The following is a 15,037-nucleotide window of genomic DNA, read 5'->3' as shown; positions in this document are numbered from 1 at the left end:
GGGCGCGCGTTTTCTCATGGAGAAAGTTTCCTCTCTTGTTTCGCGTCGAAGAAACGCCCCATGTGCGCTTTTCACTCTTGTTTGTTTCATGTTTCATTTTTTTCTTAATTTTCTTTTCTTCTTTTCTTTTTCTTTTTTTGTTCTTCTTCTTTTAATAAGCCTCGAGTCGCGCTCTGCGCGCGAACACGTTTTGCGGACGGACGTTCAGAGTTGCTAGAAGGTCGTGCCAAAGCCCGAATAAAGCAGTGAGTCACAGCCCTTCTTTTGTTGATCCTTTTTTGACGCGCAGTAGCGTGTAGCTTGCACCAGCCGGACTGTGCACGAAGTTTGAATAGTAGCATACAGTGATGAACAAAATTGTTGGCACATAACATCCTATTTTCTATAAACTTATGTGTGAATTTGGGAAAACACGATTCTTTGCTCAACGTTCTTGTGAAATACCTTGCGTAACTGTAGAACCAAAATCTTGAATACTTAAATCGTTCAGTACGAGATGGAAGGTAGAACAGGGTAAAATCTGACCAAAATCGTGCAAAATTACAGTTAGACTTACAACAATTTCATTTTATTGTATCCTGAGCTCAATTTTTGTAATATCAAAAATATTCTATTATGTCGGTGCTGTTGTTATAAGATAGAAATAAACTAGTTTCTATCTTTTTTCTCTTTCTTGTTTTCTTTAGTCTATCGTTTAATCCACTGTTTTTGCGGGGAAAAAGAATAAATTGTTTCTAAATACGAAATATGTAGTTCTTTCTTTATCACGTCAACGTATAAGAATATGTAACGCAGTATACAAAAATTCAGTATTATTAAATGGTTTTATAATTACGAAATGCACTATATGAGAAGTAGAGTTTGGAAACGGTTGATCAATTTAGAAGAAGTATTTTCATGTCAGAAGTATTTCAATATAAAATAGATGTAGATTTGAAGATACAAGATTTTTGAAAAATATTTGATTGTTACGTTTCTTCAACTCATTTGATAATATTAGTTTGCATAACTAATGTCATTGATATAATTTGTAAAGGCAACTCGTTATACATTTTTTATTATTTTATTATTTTTTGCTATTTATTTTTATAGCACAGCTGCTTAATGAATTTTGACGATGCAACAAAAGAGAATTGAAAAAAGGAACCGTGAATTTTATAAGTTTACACAGAATTTTACAAGAAAATCTGGTTTGTGGTGATATTTTTGTTCATTACTGTATATTAGTACATCTAGGTGCAGTAGAATGCAAGAGGGGGACCTTGTCTGACTATTCACGTCCAGTTTTACTTCCTTTGACAGATTTTTGTTTCTTATATCCCACTTACTTCTTCGTCGAGTATTAATAACTGCCAAGTATCACCGTGTTACTATTTTAGTTGAGATAATTGATAGACAGTGGATCTTTATGCATACTTTTATGAACTAAATTGAACTAAAGTAGTAGAACCTAAATAGAGATCTGGTCTTAAGTACTATAATATAAATATTACAATGAAATATTCGAACGTTTAGTAGTTTCTATAAATTTTCTATAAATGAATAAACATCCATAGTCTAATAATTAAATTCCCAAAAAATGTATACAGTAATTATGTACAGAAGAATACTTTTATTTGGCAATAGAATTATTATTTATTGAGTCAATGCTTCCGTACAATTTATTATTAGATTTTGTACCAGTTTTCTTTTATTAAATTTTATACAATATTTTGTGTCCTATTTCTTCAGTATATATATCTTTATATAGTAGCTAAAGAATTTAATTACGTGAAAATTCAATTTTAAATACTTGGACAATGTCCCCCCATAAAACAAGCGACAACACACACAATCCTGAAGCTGTTTGAAACTAACGAATCTAATTGCAATACAGTCAGAGAACATTTTAAAGGATCAAATATGCACTTGGAAGCCTTAAAACAGTTCAATCTTAAAAATTAAACAATGATGGAAAAAAATACCGGAAGCTTGATGATCTTTAATTTACGCACGATTTATATCCTACACTCGACGCTTGGATTCTTGGCGGAAATGGAGAATGTCACATTGATTGCTGCATTAGCAGATCACAGAATCACGAGGAATATTACTAAATAGATAAATTGACATTCACTCTATTAACACTCGTGACTCGACATGCTTTCCTTTCTCACTTACTAATATAATTTACATGAATTAATTTAAACAAGAAATGATAACTACTAATTATAAATTCGTTAAATCCGGAATAAACTAAGATTCTACTGCGTGTGTCAACTGACAATAATCACGACGAAGAAAAACGTAAAGCTTACAGTAAAGTGAAAGGACTGAGAAAATAGTTAAAGCTACTGTAGAATAGATCAACAAAAATGTACAGTACTTTAAGAAAGATTCTTACAAAAAAATACTTCTTTAAGGAAGACGTTACGAAAAGGACTGACTGGAAATTACAAAATTAATAAAAAATAATAAAAAATTAATAAAATAAACATTGACAGATCAAGAAACACAGTATCGGGTTCTCGTTTTACTTTTAAAATATTTCAAATAACGAAAAGAAAAATGAGTATTTAACAATTATCAAATACAAACGTTTAAAATAAGATTGAAAGTAAAGTTCTAAAATAAGATTTCAAGTTTTTAAAATGGAATTTAAAATAGAATCAAAAAGTGCTCTCACGATGGATCTTCGATCAGAAAGTTCCAATAAATAACGAATGGCTCTTCGATTAACGGAGAAGCAATTGGTCCTCTATCGACACAAAAATAGCGTGCCCCGTACACGTGCATTTATTTGCAGATTGTAAATACAGAGAGAGAAAGAGAATCGGGAGACGCGCCAGCCAAGTTTCCAAGTCTTCGTTCGCGGAATCAATGAGGAATTGCTTCTGGCGATTTCAATCTTTGCATTTTCGCGCCGGAAAAATATATACCATTACATATGCGCATATATATAAATCGCCACATGTTTTCCGTGTGTTCAAAACGCACGCATACACCTACTCAAAAAGGTACGAGTGTGTGAAATTTACGCACGAATACCCATTTCGGTTGAACTTTGTTTCCAGCTACCTATATCGAATTTGTGACCTATTTTGATTGTCATATAATAGCTTTTGGCAAATAGAATGAAAAATTTCAATTCTATGGCGCGGAGATCGTTATTTTAAAAATTATGCGTATACATAAAATGTATGCATACCGTACATTTTATTCGAACATATGTACGTTTTATTCTGCTCGTTGATAATTATATGAAGATTCACAGGAGGATAACATGAAAATTATATTATTGTAGATTTGTTTATTTTAATTTCACTTTACGATTAAAAATAATTGACAATGCAAAAAATCCGCTAGGTTCAAATATGTAAACGTTCTAATAATAACGACGAGTTGAGAAAGTTTGATACAATTCAACGGTATGATTAAGACAAGCAATAGTTTAATATCTTCGATATTCTAATATTATGACAGGCAATATTTTGAACATATCGTTTAGCTGCAAGGCCGATAAAAACGCAATTTTATAATAATAGTATTATAATATTATCTCTAAATAATTGTTAAAATAAATAAATAAAAGATGAATTCGCTAAAAAAAACTGAAATTTCCATTTAAAAGAGTAGCAAATGTGGCTTGTCGAGTGCTTCCTCTGTAATTTTCATCTATTATAAAAGAAAGTGACAAATTTGCTGTGACCCAGAATGAACCTCGGCTCCTATTTGCATTTTATTTAAGAGTTTCGCTGCTAACTATCCTCACACGAACACAGAGAGTACACAATTTAGATTAGAAGACTTTTAGTTTTACATTCAGCTCCACGTGTTCCTTGTTATTGGAGCGATTTCGTCATCGCCTCGTTGCGGCTCGAATCACGAAATCGGGAACGAAAGATGATTTTGTAACGACCGTGTGTTATAACAAAATGTTGTAATCTATCGTTTAAATCGTTAAATAGATCGGAAAAAGGAAAACAGCAACCTCGAATCGAGGAACAGCGACGAGGTTGAGAAACGAAAGTTTTAGTTGTTTTATTTTTTTTTAATTTAATTTTTAAATTATTTTTTTAGTTTTGAATTTTGCCCAGTCCTAATAATAATTCTCACAAATGTAGCGATTTTCATTGACAAACTTTTTTAATTAGATGATAGAGAAATTAACATAAGATGGGATGACAGAATGCATTTCAATGAACCCTAACGTTTTATGATTCATTTTTTTTTTTTTTTTATATAATACGTCTTCAATTTAAATCGTTTTATTCGTTTTTCAGCTCGTAAGAAGCCGCTATCGCCGTTTGCCAAGTTTCGTGAACTCGACAGACAAAATAGCGCCGCCTCGTCACCCAGGTAATCGTTTACGAGAGTTCTTTATTTATGTAATAGGTATTTTCGTTTTTACTATCGGTGAAAGAATGGATATTATTAGACAACTGGTTTCTCTATTTCAGTTGTGCCACAAAAATATATGAAACTTATATTCCTTGGAATAATTATTGTTACTTAACTGTAACGACGACCAGAGTATTAGATATAATTTAGGATAGTAGGTTTATTTAAATTATAAAATGAATAATAGAAAAAACTTATAAAAATTAGAAAACAAATATTCGAAAAATTGTAGATTAGAAATTAAATACGGACTTAACAATTTCTAACTATAATTTGAAATTTTTAGATCAATATTCTAAAATCTGTATAAAATATATCTTTACAGACGTAATTTTCCATGGTTGAAACTAAACTCGATTTAAATTCTATTTCCCTAGTTGTGCTGATTAAAATATAATTTTGCATAAAACTTTGCACTCTATTACTGTTAAATAAAGTTGAAAATTAAGTCATAAGCAATCGTTCAAGCGCAATCTTCGCTAATTGACTTAATCCGCCGTACATTTTATATTTATATGCACCTTCCATTTCTTCGAAAGCTTAACCGAAGGCTTTTCCTTCTATATTTAGTCCCGTAAAGTCACCGGCAACAGAGTTTCGATTCAAGTTTACCGAGCCAGCGGTGCGGGACAACGCGGTGCAAATAAAAGAGCGGCTACTGGCGTGGTGCCGTTCCAAAACCAAAGAGTACGAGGTAAATCCGCCTTGTAAATGGAGCTTCACACGCGAGAGCGTCTATGTTATTTGCAGAAAACACGCGAATAATCACACATCGATAGCCGCGAGAAAATTACGATGTTCGGAAAATTAGTGAATCGCGTTGCATAGCTGCGTTTTCTATTGCAGAACGTGCAACTGGATAATTTCTCGACGAGCTGGAACAATGGATTGGCGTTTTGCGCTTTGCTTCATCACTTTAGACCAGACGCTTTCGACTATCACTCGCTACGGCCGGAGAACCGCAAAATGAACTTCGAGTTGGCGTTTACGAAAGCCGAGTAAACTTCAATTTCTTTCTTCTTCTTTCATTTTCAGTCTTTCTTCGGACTTTCTTTTTTGTATCATCCAAGAGCTACTTTCCTGATGTTCTATAGTTTTTATATAAATTATTTATTGTTCCATGGTTCTGACGTGTCCCTCTAAAATATATTCGTTGAATTTGAAATAAAATAGGCATTTATATCTGTAAAATAAATGAAAATGTAGTGGAAGAAATTTAGTACGCGTAGTGTATGACTTTGGATAGACAATTGATTTTACTCAAATTTATAAATACTTTAACATATTAAATTGTATGTTAGATCTTAGAAATGTAACTTAGATCTTTATGATTTCTGAAAAATTCTTTAAGTATCACCAATGTTAAAGAGTGATTAAATGTTTGTAGTGAACTCGCCGGGATAGCACCGTTACTTGATGTCGAGGACATGGTGATGATGCGCCGACCAGACTGGAAGTGCGTCTTCACCTATGTACAGTCCATCTATCGCCGCTTCAAAGACGAGGATTAAGGACTTACTTTGACGCTTCTTAATGGCGTTCCGCAGTGCAAACCCGACATTCAACCGCCTAATACGATTCGCGGATCGCGAGTCCGTCTGCTGTTCATTTGAATAGATCATCAAGGAAACGGCGCATTCTCCAAATATGAAATGAGAAAAACGAAACAAGCTCAGGCGAAATCCTCGGGCGGAGAACAGTGAAGAAATAGAAAAAGTTCGCTTTTGCGCATCTGGCATTCAGCAACGCGTTCAGCAACATTTTTACGCACGACTTTCCTGGCAGCCTTCCAATGAATGTATAATTATTTTTACCGAAAAACGATGCAATAAATAAAACGGCTTCCTCGAACATGTAGTGCTGTGACTGATGCGTGAACAAAACATACCAGTCATAACAAAAAAGGGAACTGATGTTATAGCATTGATGTTATCGATGGAATTCAAGGTCTTCTACGCCAAAGATTTATGAAATAAACATGTGATGCTAGCAATCTGCTCGATTAGTATCGTTATTTTTTGTTAACGACGATGTAACACGAACCACGAATTTTTCAGATAGAAGGTAATGAAAGAAAATTTCAACTCGTATTAGAAAATCAATTTATTAATTATAATCAAAAATATCTAACATTTATACTATATTAAGTGATATTCTATGAGATAAATACATCTGTAGTTGCAGCTATGGTCTTAGTTGATTAATTAAATGACAAAGTAATATAAATAAGTAACCAAAGATAATTAAAATGAATTAAGAAACACCAACAAATGTCTCCATTTTTAGTTTATCGGATCTTTACTCAGTCAGACTTTCTTGTTAATCACGCAACCCGTCAATATTTATTATTAACGAGTAGATTACACATTGTGCCTAATTTAAAGCACTGTATTTTAATCATAAGGCACTAATTAGTACGTGAGTGCAGAACGTTAGATTAAATGGTATCTTCTAAAGAATTATTTATATCATTTCTATCTTCTCCAAGCATTTCCTGCAAAACAATGTTATATTTAATTGCAGAGAATTTGAACATTACAGAAGAAGGATTGGTTACAATACCTGTAAAACTTCGACTAGTGATCTCGATTCTTCCAACATTTCTTTATATATGCGATTTTCTTCTTCTAATTTCTCAACACGCTCAGTCAATTCTTTGTTATCTTCTAACACATCCTCAAGCGCTATCCGTCGCCTTTCAGCCAAGACTTCCCAGTAATTTTCACTAGGTCCAGCTATTGCAAGCATGAAACAAATATTTCCAAAATCAATAATTCGATAATTACACGAAGGATTATAGTTTCCCCTAATTTTTTCTTTTGAATAAAAGCATACCTTCAGATGTTAAGTCTTCAACTTCAATTTTTATTTTTCCTCCTCTTGAGGTTTGAACTGCTTTATCTTTTAAAATTACTTTCTTACGTTTTGGTTTCTCTTCATTTTTAGATTTTTCATTTACTTCGCTAAAAAATAAAATGTAATTTAAATATGACATTTAAAAAATATAAAACAAGCAAATTGTAAAACTTATTTACCCTTTATGTGTTTCTTTTCTTGATAGGGAAGATCTCAGCATCCTCCTACCACCAACTAGATTTTCTTTGTTAGTGGCTGTCGGCTGCAAAACGTGCAAAGACTTTCTGACCTTATCCTGTTTCAATAAAAGATAAAAAATATGACATATGATGAAGCCTCTAATTATGTTACCTGGATCATGTGCCATGCTAAAGATATAAAAGAAATTAGGAAGTACAAAATAAGGATAGTAAGAGAAGATATTCTAAATATGACATGCAAAATGAACTTGTAATACAATAGAACTCCATCTATGGAAACAAAATTTTGGTTAATGCTCTATTAAATGGATTCCCATAAAAATTGTATAAATTCACTTATTTTCAATTACTTTGACGTGTTTGTTCCCTGATAAATTTCCAAAATAAATAGTCCTACAGTAATGATCCAACTTATTTGTATATATTACAGTAATTATGCAACTTAAGATCGTTACCCAACATTTAAAACGGCGGTTAATTAATAATCAAAGTTTGTAAATAAATGAAGATGGGTAAGATAAGAGTTTCATAAATTAAGATGTTTATAATTTCTAATATATAAAATTCCACGAAATGATGGAATTTTTGCAAAATTGTAATGTAAGCGATAGTTTACTTTGCAATGATTATTATAAATGAAAAGTGACGAAAAACGTCGTTACATGTATCACTAACCTTAGAAGCAACAGTTTTGGCGGTAGAAACCTTTGTGCCACCTCCAGGTTTCATGATAGTGGCCGTTAAAAACGCGAGTCAGTTAAATAATTTAGAATAAATACAAACTATACACGTGCATAGACGGAGAATGATAGAATTCAATAATATATCCGAACTACAATATTTCCAAAACAAATATTTCTTATGTACAAATTCGGAAGAACTAACCCACCTTCATCCTATGTGCACGACAAACGACAAATGCTTCGACGCAGAGTGTAAGATTTTCCCGCATTTAGTACGTTACTTATTGGTCCTTAAATTGCTGCTTTTGTAACGCAATGATAACACTGTTAAGGATAAAGGATAGTTTCTATGACAAATAACGTGGATATATAAATGAAAAATTATTTTATACCACTTAATAATTGCCTAAAAAAGCAGAACTATTTTATTTTTATCAAAATAAAAATGTTTGGCGTGAAAGAAAGCATCAGATATTTATTGGTACAAAAAATTTAAATAGGTTTATAAACATGAAGTATTTTAAACTAAATTAATTAACAAATTAATTTATAAACAAAGAAATTTAAAAAAAGAAATTACTGCAGCAGTTTATTTCGGAAGATGAAATTATAAATGTTCCTAAATTAATCCTCATAACTAGCTATTTTCACTAATATACATTTTTTCGAATCATCCACACTATCACCACGTAGCGGCGAAAGAGTAACACTAATCGTTATTGCTATCCTTGCCGCATACTATCTCTCTCCTTGTCTAAAAACTAGTCGCGTGCTGCCATCTATTCGATATAGAAGGATCAGTAACTTGGATCGCATTAGGATAGATGGCAACACACTACTTGCCGTAAACAAAGAGATGGTGTGCAACAGATGTATGCCTTGTTTCAGACAAGTAAGTGTTTCGGATCCATTTTATTCAGTCGCAACCAGACCCTTGTGCGTACATGACCATTGCTGGGCGTGGTAAGAAGTAATTTGTTAAAAAGTTGTACTTATTAAGAAGAGAAGACGTAAATTGTATCAAAGAGGTAAGCAAAAGTGGTAATGATAATTATTAGTGTATTATAATCTATAAAAGTGATTTCGAATTAGTTAAATTGAACTTCTAAACCAGATACATTTGATTAAACAGCAACAGATATAATTGCTTAAAGTAGTTTGATAAACATATCCGATTTTTCGGTCTCATTTGAGAGGTTATAGTCAAAAAAGTAAATCAATATTTTAGAATAATTTAGAATACTTCTGAATTGTGAATATACATTCTCGTTCCTCTAGATTTTGATTTTATTTTGATACTGTGAATAATGGATATTACGAAGTAGCTGTAAATTGCATTTTGTTATGTTATACTGTGTATACTGTACTATAAACTACAGACTATAAAAGTAATAATTAAACTGTCTTGTAGTGAAGAAATTACTTGTAGAAAATCATATATTTATTTACATTACATTAATATTATCATTATCTATATTGCCAAAAATACCTGTTATTAAAAGATTAAATTAAAATTATAGGTGGAAAAATACGCAATAATGGAAACTGTGGCTAAAGATTTACGTGGCCTAAGAGCTTGTTTAGTATGTTCCTTGATCAAGGTATACCTTTTTCTATTTCTAACTATAATATATGCTATAATTATCATCATACAATTATATGACTAAAAATTTTAATCTTACAGACATTTGATCAATTTGAATTTGATGGATGCGATAATTGCGATGAATTTTTACGAATGAAGAATAATAAGGATAATGTTTTTGATTGTACAAGCTCCAATTTCGATGGGTAAGTCATATAAATAATAAACAGTTTTCTGGTACAATATTTGATTTTCCTGTTGTGAAATCAAATTACTAAAATTGATATTATATGTTTAGTATGATTGCTGCAATGAGTCCTGAGGATAGCTGGGTTTGCAAATGGCAAAGAATAAGTAAGTAAGAAATTTGTACCTAGACACAATAAGTTAAGATTAAGCAAGAGAAATATCGTTATTTTATTCTTGTACACTTTTACAAAATTATAACAGTTACATTATCTCATAGTAAATCATACTATAAACTGTTATCCTTTATTCTACATTATTTTGACATCTTACATTTTATTAATGCTGCTTCAAATTTCTAATGTATTAACCTTTCCTTTTTTTTCTCTTTAATAATTATTTTTGGCAGTGCAAATAACAATAATCTATATCATGTTTTATATCATATTGTAAATGTATTGAAAGGCAGGACTTTGTACAAGTTTTTTAAGCCAATATTTCAATACAAAAAATGCAACTAATATAAAACAATGCAATATATATATATATATATGTCGGAGATGAAAAAACATCGGGATTTCCCGTTCGGAATGTTGGGAAAAACCCAACCAACTACGTCACTAGACGTAGCCATGGTCACGGCCTTTAAGGTTTTTAAGTAGAGCCATATAATCATTTCATACCTGCGTCAGGTACACGTCCCTTCCGTGACCCGCTATGTCATTTCGAGCCCGAACCCATTGTCATAAAATCGGATTAGAACATTAAAACTATTTCTTATTTTTATTAGTTAAGTGCAGCTATAGTAAAAGTCTGGACTAGGGTATTGGGATTTTTCCCAACATTCCGGATGGAAAATCCCGATGTTCTTTCATCTCCGACATATATATATATTGCAATTTAATAAGTTTGTGTATCTGAGATTCTTAATATTATATATTATTATACATTTATACAGAATTTTCACTAATATGTATGACAGTATGTATAATTATTAAGGAACATGCTTATGTGCGTACACAAGATTCTATTTTAACATATTTTAATTTCATGTATATTTTGCATTAATTTTTTACATGCTGTCTTTTTCATTTAACTTAAAACAAAATAAGTGGACAAAATCTCTTGCTAATAATTATAAATATTTGCTGTAAAATAAGTGAGATTCAATCTTTTTTTCTCCTTTTAGATCGGTTTTGCAAAGGTGTATATGCAATATCAGTATCAGGACGATTACCAGCAGGTGTTATAAGAGAGATGAAAAGCAGAGGAATAGCGTACAGACCACGTGATACAAGCCAAAGATAATTTCAAAGTTTGTATTATTACTACCATATTTTCTTGTAATATTATTTATTAGAATATTGTAATTATTTATCTAGTATTTGCACTAAGAATTTTATAAGATTTTCATGAAAATATTATATTGATTTGATTGATATGAACTTTTGTTCAGGTTCCAAGAATTCTCTTCTAATTCCTTCAACCTTTTTGACTATAATTAAGATTTTTGTAAGATTTGCTCGCAACTCTTTGCATTTTCTCTAATTCCAAAAGATTACAATATATTAATATTTCCTCTAAATCTCTCAATATCTGTACAGATTTTTAAACAGACTAGTTAGTAATATCTTGAAAACATTTGAATTTAAAGAATATATACAACTTGTGTGGAATCCATTTTCTCTTATCATAAACACGTTCCACATCACTTTTTCAAATCATGTTCGTGTTATTCGATAAATTTTAAAAAATGGTAATATTTGATTTTCTAATTATTATAGCTAAATACAAAGTTAGTTTGCTCTGATTTTCTACAAATTCTCATGTAATAAGTTAATGTGTGTACATTAAAAATTTACGAATTTAAGTTTCTGTTTTTTTCTTTCTAATACAGATCAATATCAAATATGATTGTTACCTGGACACATATTCAAATGAGAACAGACTGGATGCCGCATCACGGGCAAATTATTGTTTACACAATTAAGCCATAGATTAGCACAAGTAACGTGATAATTATTTTCATTATAAACTACCCTGCCACTAGTAATAACTGTTAAACAAAGTGAACAACAAATGGCTTCACCTTGATGTAAAGGCCAAGCTGGTAATTCCGTAACAATCTGAAATGTTTTATGCGAAGATATAGAGACATGTATTTGTATATAAGATATGTACATGTATTATATGTATTATAAACTTAAGACTCTAAATTAATAAAAATTATATAAGATAGTAATATTTCTTACTGGTATGTTTGCATAAAATGGTTCCATTTCTGCCCAAATTCGATCAATATCCATTAATAGCTCATCAAAACCTATTATATTGATATCCATTTCCTTATATGAAAAATTAACCCGTCTACAAACAGCTGCGACTTCGGCTAAATCTGATTTAAAAAAGAAACACACGATAATAGCGGTATATATTTTAGACCACTACAAGAAAGTAATTCGATAATTTTCCGAAATTAATTGATTCACATAAATTCTTGAAGTATTACTTACTGCATAGAAAGTTGTATCCTTGTACTGAATTTAAAACTTCATGTAATACAAGTTCTGAACTAATGTTTGTAAATATATTTGCAGCTACTTGTAATAATAATACACAGCTCTCCATGTATTGCTTCCATTCCCAATATTCTGACTGTAAAACCAAGTAGATTATAAATCCTCTTTTATATTCTTTGTATATATGCTGAATATATAAAAAATATTTGCAATACGTATGTAATGTATAATATCGCAATAACCTGATGTGTAGTATCTACTATTTGCTCATCTTCAGTATTTGACGGTAAGAAAGACTTAAGATCTAAACTAGGCACAGATCCTGATCGAGTTAATGCATTTGATGCACCATTCATGAATTCTATACTATTAATTGATATGGCATCTTCCTTCTGAAGAGCTTTCCCTTAAGGTAAAATGTAATTATAATGATACTGTCTACGATAAAAAAAAAAAATTAAATATCAGAAATAATATACAACATCAATTACCTATCTCTAAGGAGCGTTCTTCTACATTATCCTCAAGCTTAAGATTGTCAAATGATTCAGAAATATCTGGCATAAGATTAAAATCTGCTGCGTTTGCATTATTATTGTTAGTAGATTTAAACTCAAAATCTGTAAAAATATCGGCAAAACTGTCAGTATCTAAAGCATTTGTGGCAGGAGTATTACTAGCAGGTTGTTCTGCAGACACAAATTCTCCAAATTCATCAGTTGATTGATTGCTGTAACTTGCGTTTGCCTCTGGTTCAGTTGACACAGTTGTTTCTTGAACCAATGCACGCAAGGCACTATATTTATCTTCAACAAGTTGTAGATTCATAAGATCCTGTTGAGTGGATTCCATTGTTGTTGATGAAACCTAATTATGAATTTTTAATTATTAATAAATACTATTGAAAAATAACAAAGTATTTTTAGTCACTTTTCTAGCTATAACTAATTTCTTTTTTACTATTTTTTTAATATAATTTATGAAGATTAAATTACCTTATCCATCCATTCTAATTTATTCAACACATCTTTGTCATTAGGTAAATTTATAATTTCTGTACTTGTATAATCTTTTACATTCTCACTATGGTCCTTGGGCGGATCATTATTTCTTATCACTGTATCCTTAAGAATTACTGTTTTAGATTGATTTTTTATTGCACACTTAGGAAATAATTCTGATAAACAATCCAATGTTGATTGATCTTTACTCTGAGACATTGTAGTTAATGGTAAAGATGTAATACGTGTTTGAGTAGTGCCATGAGCAGATTTAGCATTTATATTATTCTTCTTTGACTTCTCCATTGGTTTTTTAATACCTAAATTATGATTTGCAAGTCTACTTCCAATGGCTGAGCCCTGTTTTGTATCCCAAATTGGAATACTAGGAATGTTAGGAATTGGAGCACTTTGAAATTCAGAAAAGTCATCACACAGATCTGCTGTTGGTTGATGTTTAGAATCTAATTGAGGGCGGGAAGTTTGCTTCATATCCTTTGATACATTATTTGAATCCCATATGGTAGTAGAAGAGACATAAGACTTATTATCAAAACATGAAATTTTTCCAGGTACATTGTTCGTCATTTGCACATTTAAGTCTGAAGATATGACTCCTTGTTGATGCAATTTCATTTTTCCCTTAACTTCCAAGGAATATCTTTCATCAGAGCTAATAAACCCGATTTCAGAACTTTCTTGAAGGTTTTGAAACTTAGCTGCAGAATTTAACTGAGTTACAGGCTGTAGATTCATTAAACATTCAATGTTCAAATAAGGAGTAGGTGGAAATGGAAGTAGATGTAATATATCTAGGCTATTGAACGTGTAAGAAGCCTGTGCTGCAGCAACAAGAGCAAGAACAATATATAATTCTTGCTCTGTGAGTTGTCCAGCATACTTTTGATTTGCCAAATTCCATATGTGTCCAAGGACTTCTGTAGGAAGCTGACTAGTGAGCAATAAAGGAAAGACTTTGTTTGTATCGACCAATAGCTCGGTTTGCATTCCATTGGTTCTGAGTTTGTCCTCTCTCACCGCTTCCCATACCATCTTATAGATTGGTGGTAAAGTAGTGGAATTAGTCCACAGCCAAGTTGGCAATTGATTCAGTCTTTTATCCATGTGAGTCTTGTTCATTATTAATAAACTGATGTTCGACCGAGCTTTCGCTATGACGAGCTTAAATTACGTGAACTCGTCGAGTAGTATAATTTCATCCTTCAGCTTACTACCCTGGTACATACATCAAAGTTAACACTATAAACATCTCACTCGATTCACACGATCTATTTGAAATTATATTTCCACATGTCACTTGTGTTACATTTTTCATAGATCGTTTCCATTGCAAAGGATGTACGAAGAGTAACGTCGTTTCTCGATTAGATCAGAATTATAAATTCGAGATAATAATAATATATAAATAGAGACAACTGCGTGGCAAACAAGAATTAACAATTCAGATGTCACCGGATGATCACTGGACGACGTTCTGTTACGAAGGTAGATCCGCGACAAGCGACAAGTGCGATTCTGTGTGATGGAGTTTATTCAAATTTCAAGTTTGAGATGATTCACACTACAAATAACGATGTACAATGATCTCCATTTTTAGTATGATATT

General features: G+C 31.4%; 4 protein-coding genes across 9 annotated transcripts; 2 read left to right on the top strand and 2 right to left on the bottom strand.

Annotated features, from left to right (window-relative positions):
- The first annotated feature begins 1,092 nt into the window (after positions 1 to 1,092).
- On the top strand, positions 1,093 to 6,486 carry LOC117235951 (smoothelin-like protein 2). 2 transcript variants are annotated; one of them, XM_033498468.1, is made up of 5 exons: positions 1,093 to 1,190; positions 4,263 to 4,338; positions 4,951 to 5,074; positions 5,227 to 5,378; positions 5,768 to 6,486. In XM_033498468.1, the coding sequence occupies exons 1-5, from the start codon at positions 1,118 to 1,120 to the stop codon at positions 5,889 to 5,891; spliced, it is 549 nt and encodes a 182-aa protein (XP_033354359.1). In that variant the 5' UTR covers positions 1,093 to 1,117; the 3' UTR covers positions 5,892 to 6,486. The 2 variants fall into 2 exon arrangements, with proteins under 2 accessions (XP_033354359.1, XP_033354360.1); XM_033498469.1 differs by lacking the exon at positions 1,093 to 1,190 and adding an exon at positions 2,691 to 2,996.
- LOC117235952 (geminin) lies at positions 6,469 to 8,444 on the bottom strand. Of its 4 annotated transcripts, none has more exons than XM_033498470.1 (5): positions 8,326 to 8,444; positions 7,416 to 7,531; positions 7,216 to 7,343; positions 6,943 to 7,115; positions 6,469 to 6,874 (listed from the first exon to the last, which is right to left on the bottom strand). In XM_033498470.1, the coding sequence occupies exons 1-5, from the start codon at positions 8,386 to 8,388 to the stop codon at positions 6,818 to 6,820; spliced, it is 537 nt and encodes a 178-aa protein (XP_033354361.1). In that variant the 5' UTR covers positions 8,389 to 8,444; the 3' UTR covers positions 6,469 to 6,817. The 4 variants fall into 4 exon arrangements, with proteins under 4 accessions (XP_033354361.1, XP_033354364.1, XP_033354362.1 ...); XM_033498473.1 differs by having other exon boundaries at positions 7,416 to 7,498; positions 8,112 to 8,440; XM_033498471.1 differs by having other exon boundaries at positions 8,112 to 8,437.
- Positions 8,445 to 9,021: 577 nt separating this feature from the next.
- Positions 9,022 to 11,340, top strand: LOC117235954 (transcription elongation factor SPT4-A). The gene is made up of 5 exons (XM_033498476.1): positions 9,022 to 9,147; positions 9,640 to 9,720; positions 9,804 to 9,910; positions 10,003 to 10,058; positions 11,080 to 11,340. Exons 2-5 carry the CDS (start codon positions 9,658 to 9,660, stop codon positions 11,196 to 11,198), a joined length of 345 nt encoding a protein of 114 aa, XP_033354367.1. The 5' UTR covers positions 9,022 to 9,147; positions 9,640 to 9,657; the 3' UTR covers positions 11,199 to 11,340.
- Positions 10,778 to 14,587, bottom strand: LOC117235944 (synergin gamma-like). 2 transcript variants are annotated; one of them, XM_033498451.1, is made up of 6 exons: positions 13,405 to 14,587; positions 12,901 to 13,276; positions 12,652 to 12,815; positions 12,404 to 12,545; positions 12,143 to 12,285; positions 10,778 to 12,016 (listed from the first exon to the last, which is right to left on the bottom strand). In XM_033498451.1, exons 1-6 carry the CDS (start codon positions 14,548 to 14,550, stop codon positions 11,795 to 11,797), a joined length of 2,193 nt encoding a protein of 730 aa, XP_033354342.1. In that variant the 5' UTR covers positions 14,551 to 14,587; the 3' UTR covers positions 10,778 to 11,794. The 2 variants fall into 2 exon arrangements, with proteins under 2 accessions (XP_033354342.1, XP_033354343.1); XM_033498452.1 differs by having other exon boundaries at positions 11,878 to 12,054; positions 12,088 to 12,285.
- Between the last annotated feature and the right edge of the window lie 450 nt (positions 14,588 to 15,037).

The sequence above is a fragment of the Bombus vosnesenskii genome, unplaced genomic scaffold (assembly GCF_011952255.1).
Source record: "Bombus vosnesenskii isolate JDL3184/JDL3185 unplaced genomic scaffold, Bvos_JDL3184-5_v1.1 scf7180000013334, whole genome shotgun sequence".
Classification (NCBI taxonomy): domain Eukaryota; kingdom Metazoa; phylum Arthropoda; class Insecta; order Hymenoptera; family Apidae; genus Bombus; species Bombus vosnesenskii.
This window is presented reverse-complemented; position numbering and strand designations above follow the sequence as displayed.

What these genes read in the sequence shown, in the direction of transcription:
- LOC117235952 (XM_033498470.1), bottom strand. Translation starts at nt 8,388, where the DNA reads ATGCGGGAAAATCTTACACTCTGCGTCGAAGCATTTGTCGTTTGTCGT. An exon ending in GTCGTGCACATAGGATGAAG is followed by an intron (nt 7,532 to 8,325) that starts GTGGGTTAGTTC and finishes TTATTGAAACAG; the next exon opens with GATAAGGTCAGAAAGTCTTT. An exon ending in AGAAAAGAAACACATAAAGG is followed by an intron (nt 7,344 to 7,415) that starts GTAAATAAGTTT and finishes TTTATTTTTTAG; the next exon opens with CGAAGTAAATGAAAAATCTA.
- LOC117235944 (XM_033498451.1), bottom strand. Translation starts at nt 14,550, where the DNA reads ATGAACAAGACTCACATGGATAAAAGACTGAATCAATTGCCAACTTGG. An exon ending in AATTAGAATGGATGGATAAG is followed by an intron (nt 13,277 to 13,404) that starts GTAATTTAATCT and finishes ATTCATAATTAG; the next exon opens with GTTTCATCAACAACAATGGA. An exon ending in AGGATACAACTTTCTATGCA is followed by an intron (nt 12,286 to 12,403) that starts GTAAGTAATACT and finishes TTTTTAAATCAG; the next exon opens with ATTTAGCCGAAGTCGCAGCT.
- LOC117235954 (XM_033498476.1), top strand. Translation starts at nt 9,658, where the DNA reads ATGGAAACTGTGGCTAAAGATTTACGTGGCCTAAGAGCTTGTTTAGTA. An exon ending in TAGTATGTTCCTTGATCAAG is followed by an intron (nt 9,721 to 9,803) that starts GTATACCTTTTT and finishes TTAATCTTACAG; the next exon opens with ACATTTGATCAATTTGAATT. An exon ending in ACAAGCTCCAATTTCGATGG is followed by an intron (nt 9,911 to 10,002) that starts GTAAGTCATATA and finishes TTATATGTTTAG; the next exon opens with TATGATTGCTGCAATGAGTC.
- LOC117235951 (XM_033498468.1), top strand. Translation starts at nt 1,118, where the DNA reads ATGCAACAAAAGAGAATTGAAAAAAGGAACCGTGAATTTTATAAGTTT. An exon ending in AGCGCCGCCTCGTCACCCAG is followed by an intron (nt 4,339 to 4,950) that starts GTAATCGTTTAC and finishes TTCTATATTTAG; the next exon opens with TCCCGTAAAGTCACCGGCAA. An exon ending in CCAAAACCAAAGAGTACGAG is followed by an intron (nt 5,075 to 5,226) that starts GTAAATCCGCCT and finishes TTTCTATTGCAG; the next exon opens with AACGTGCAACTGGATAATTT.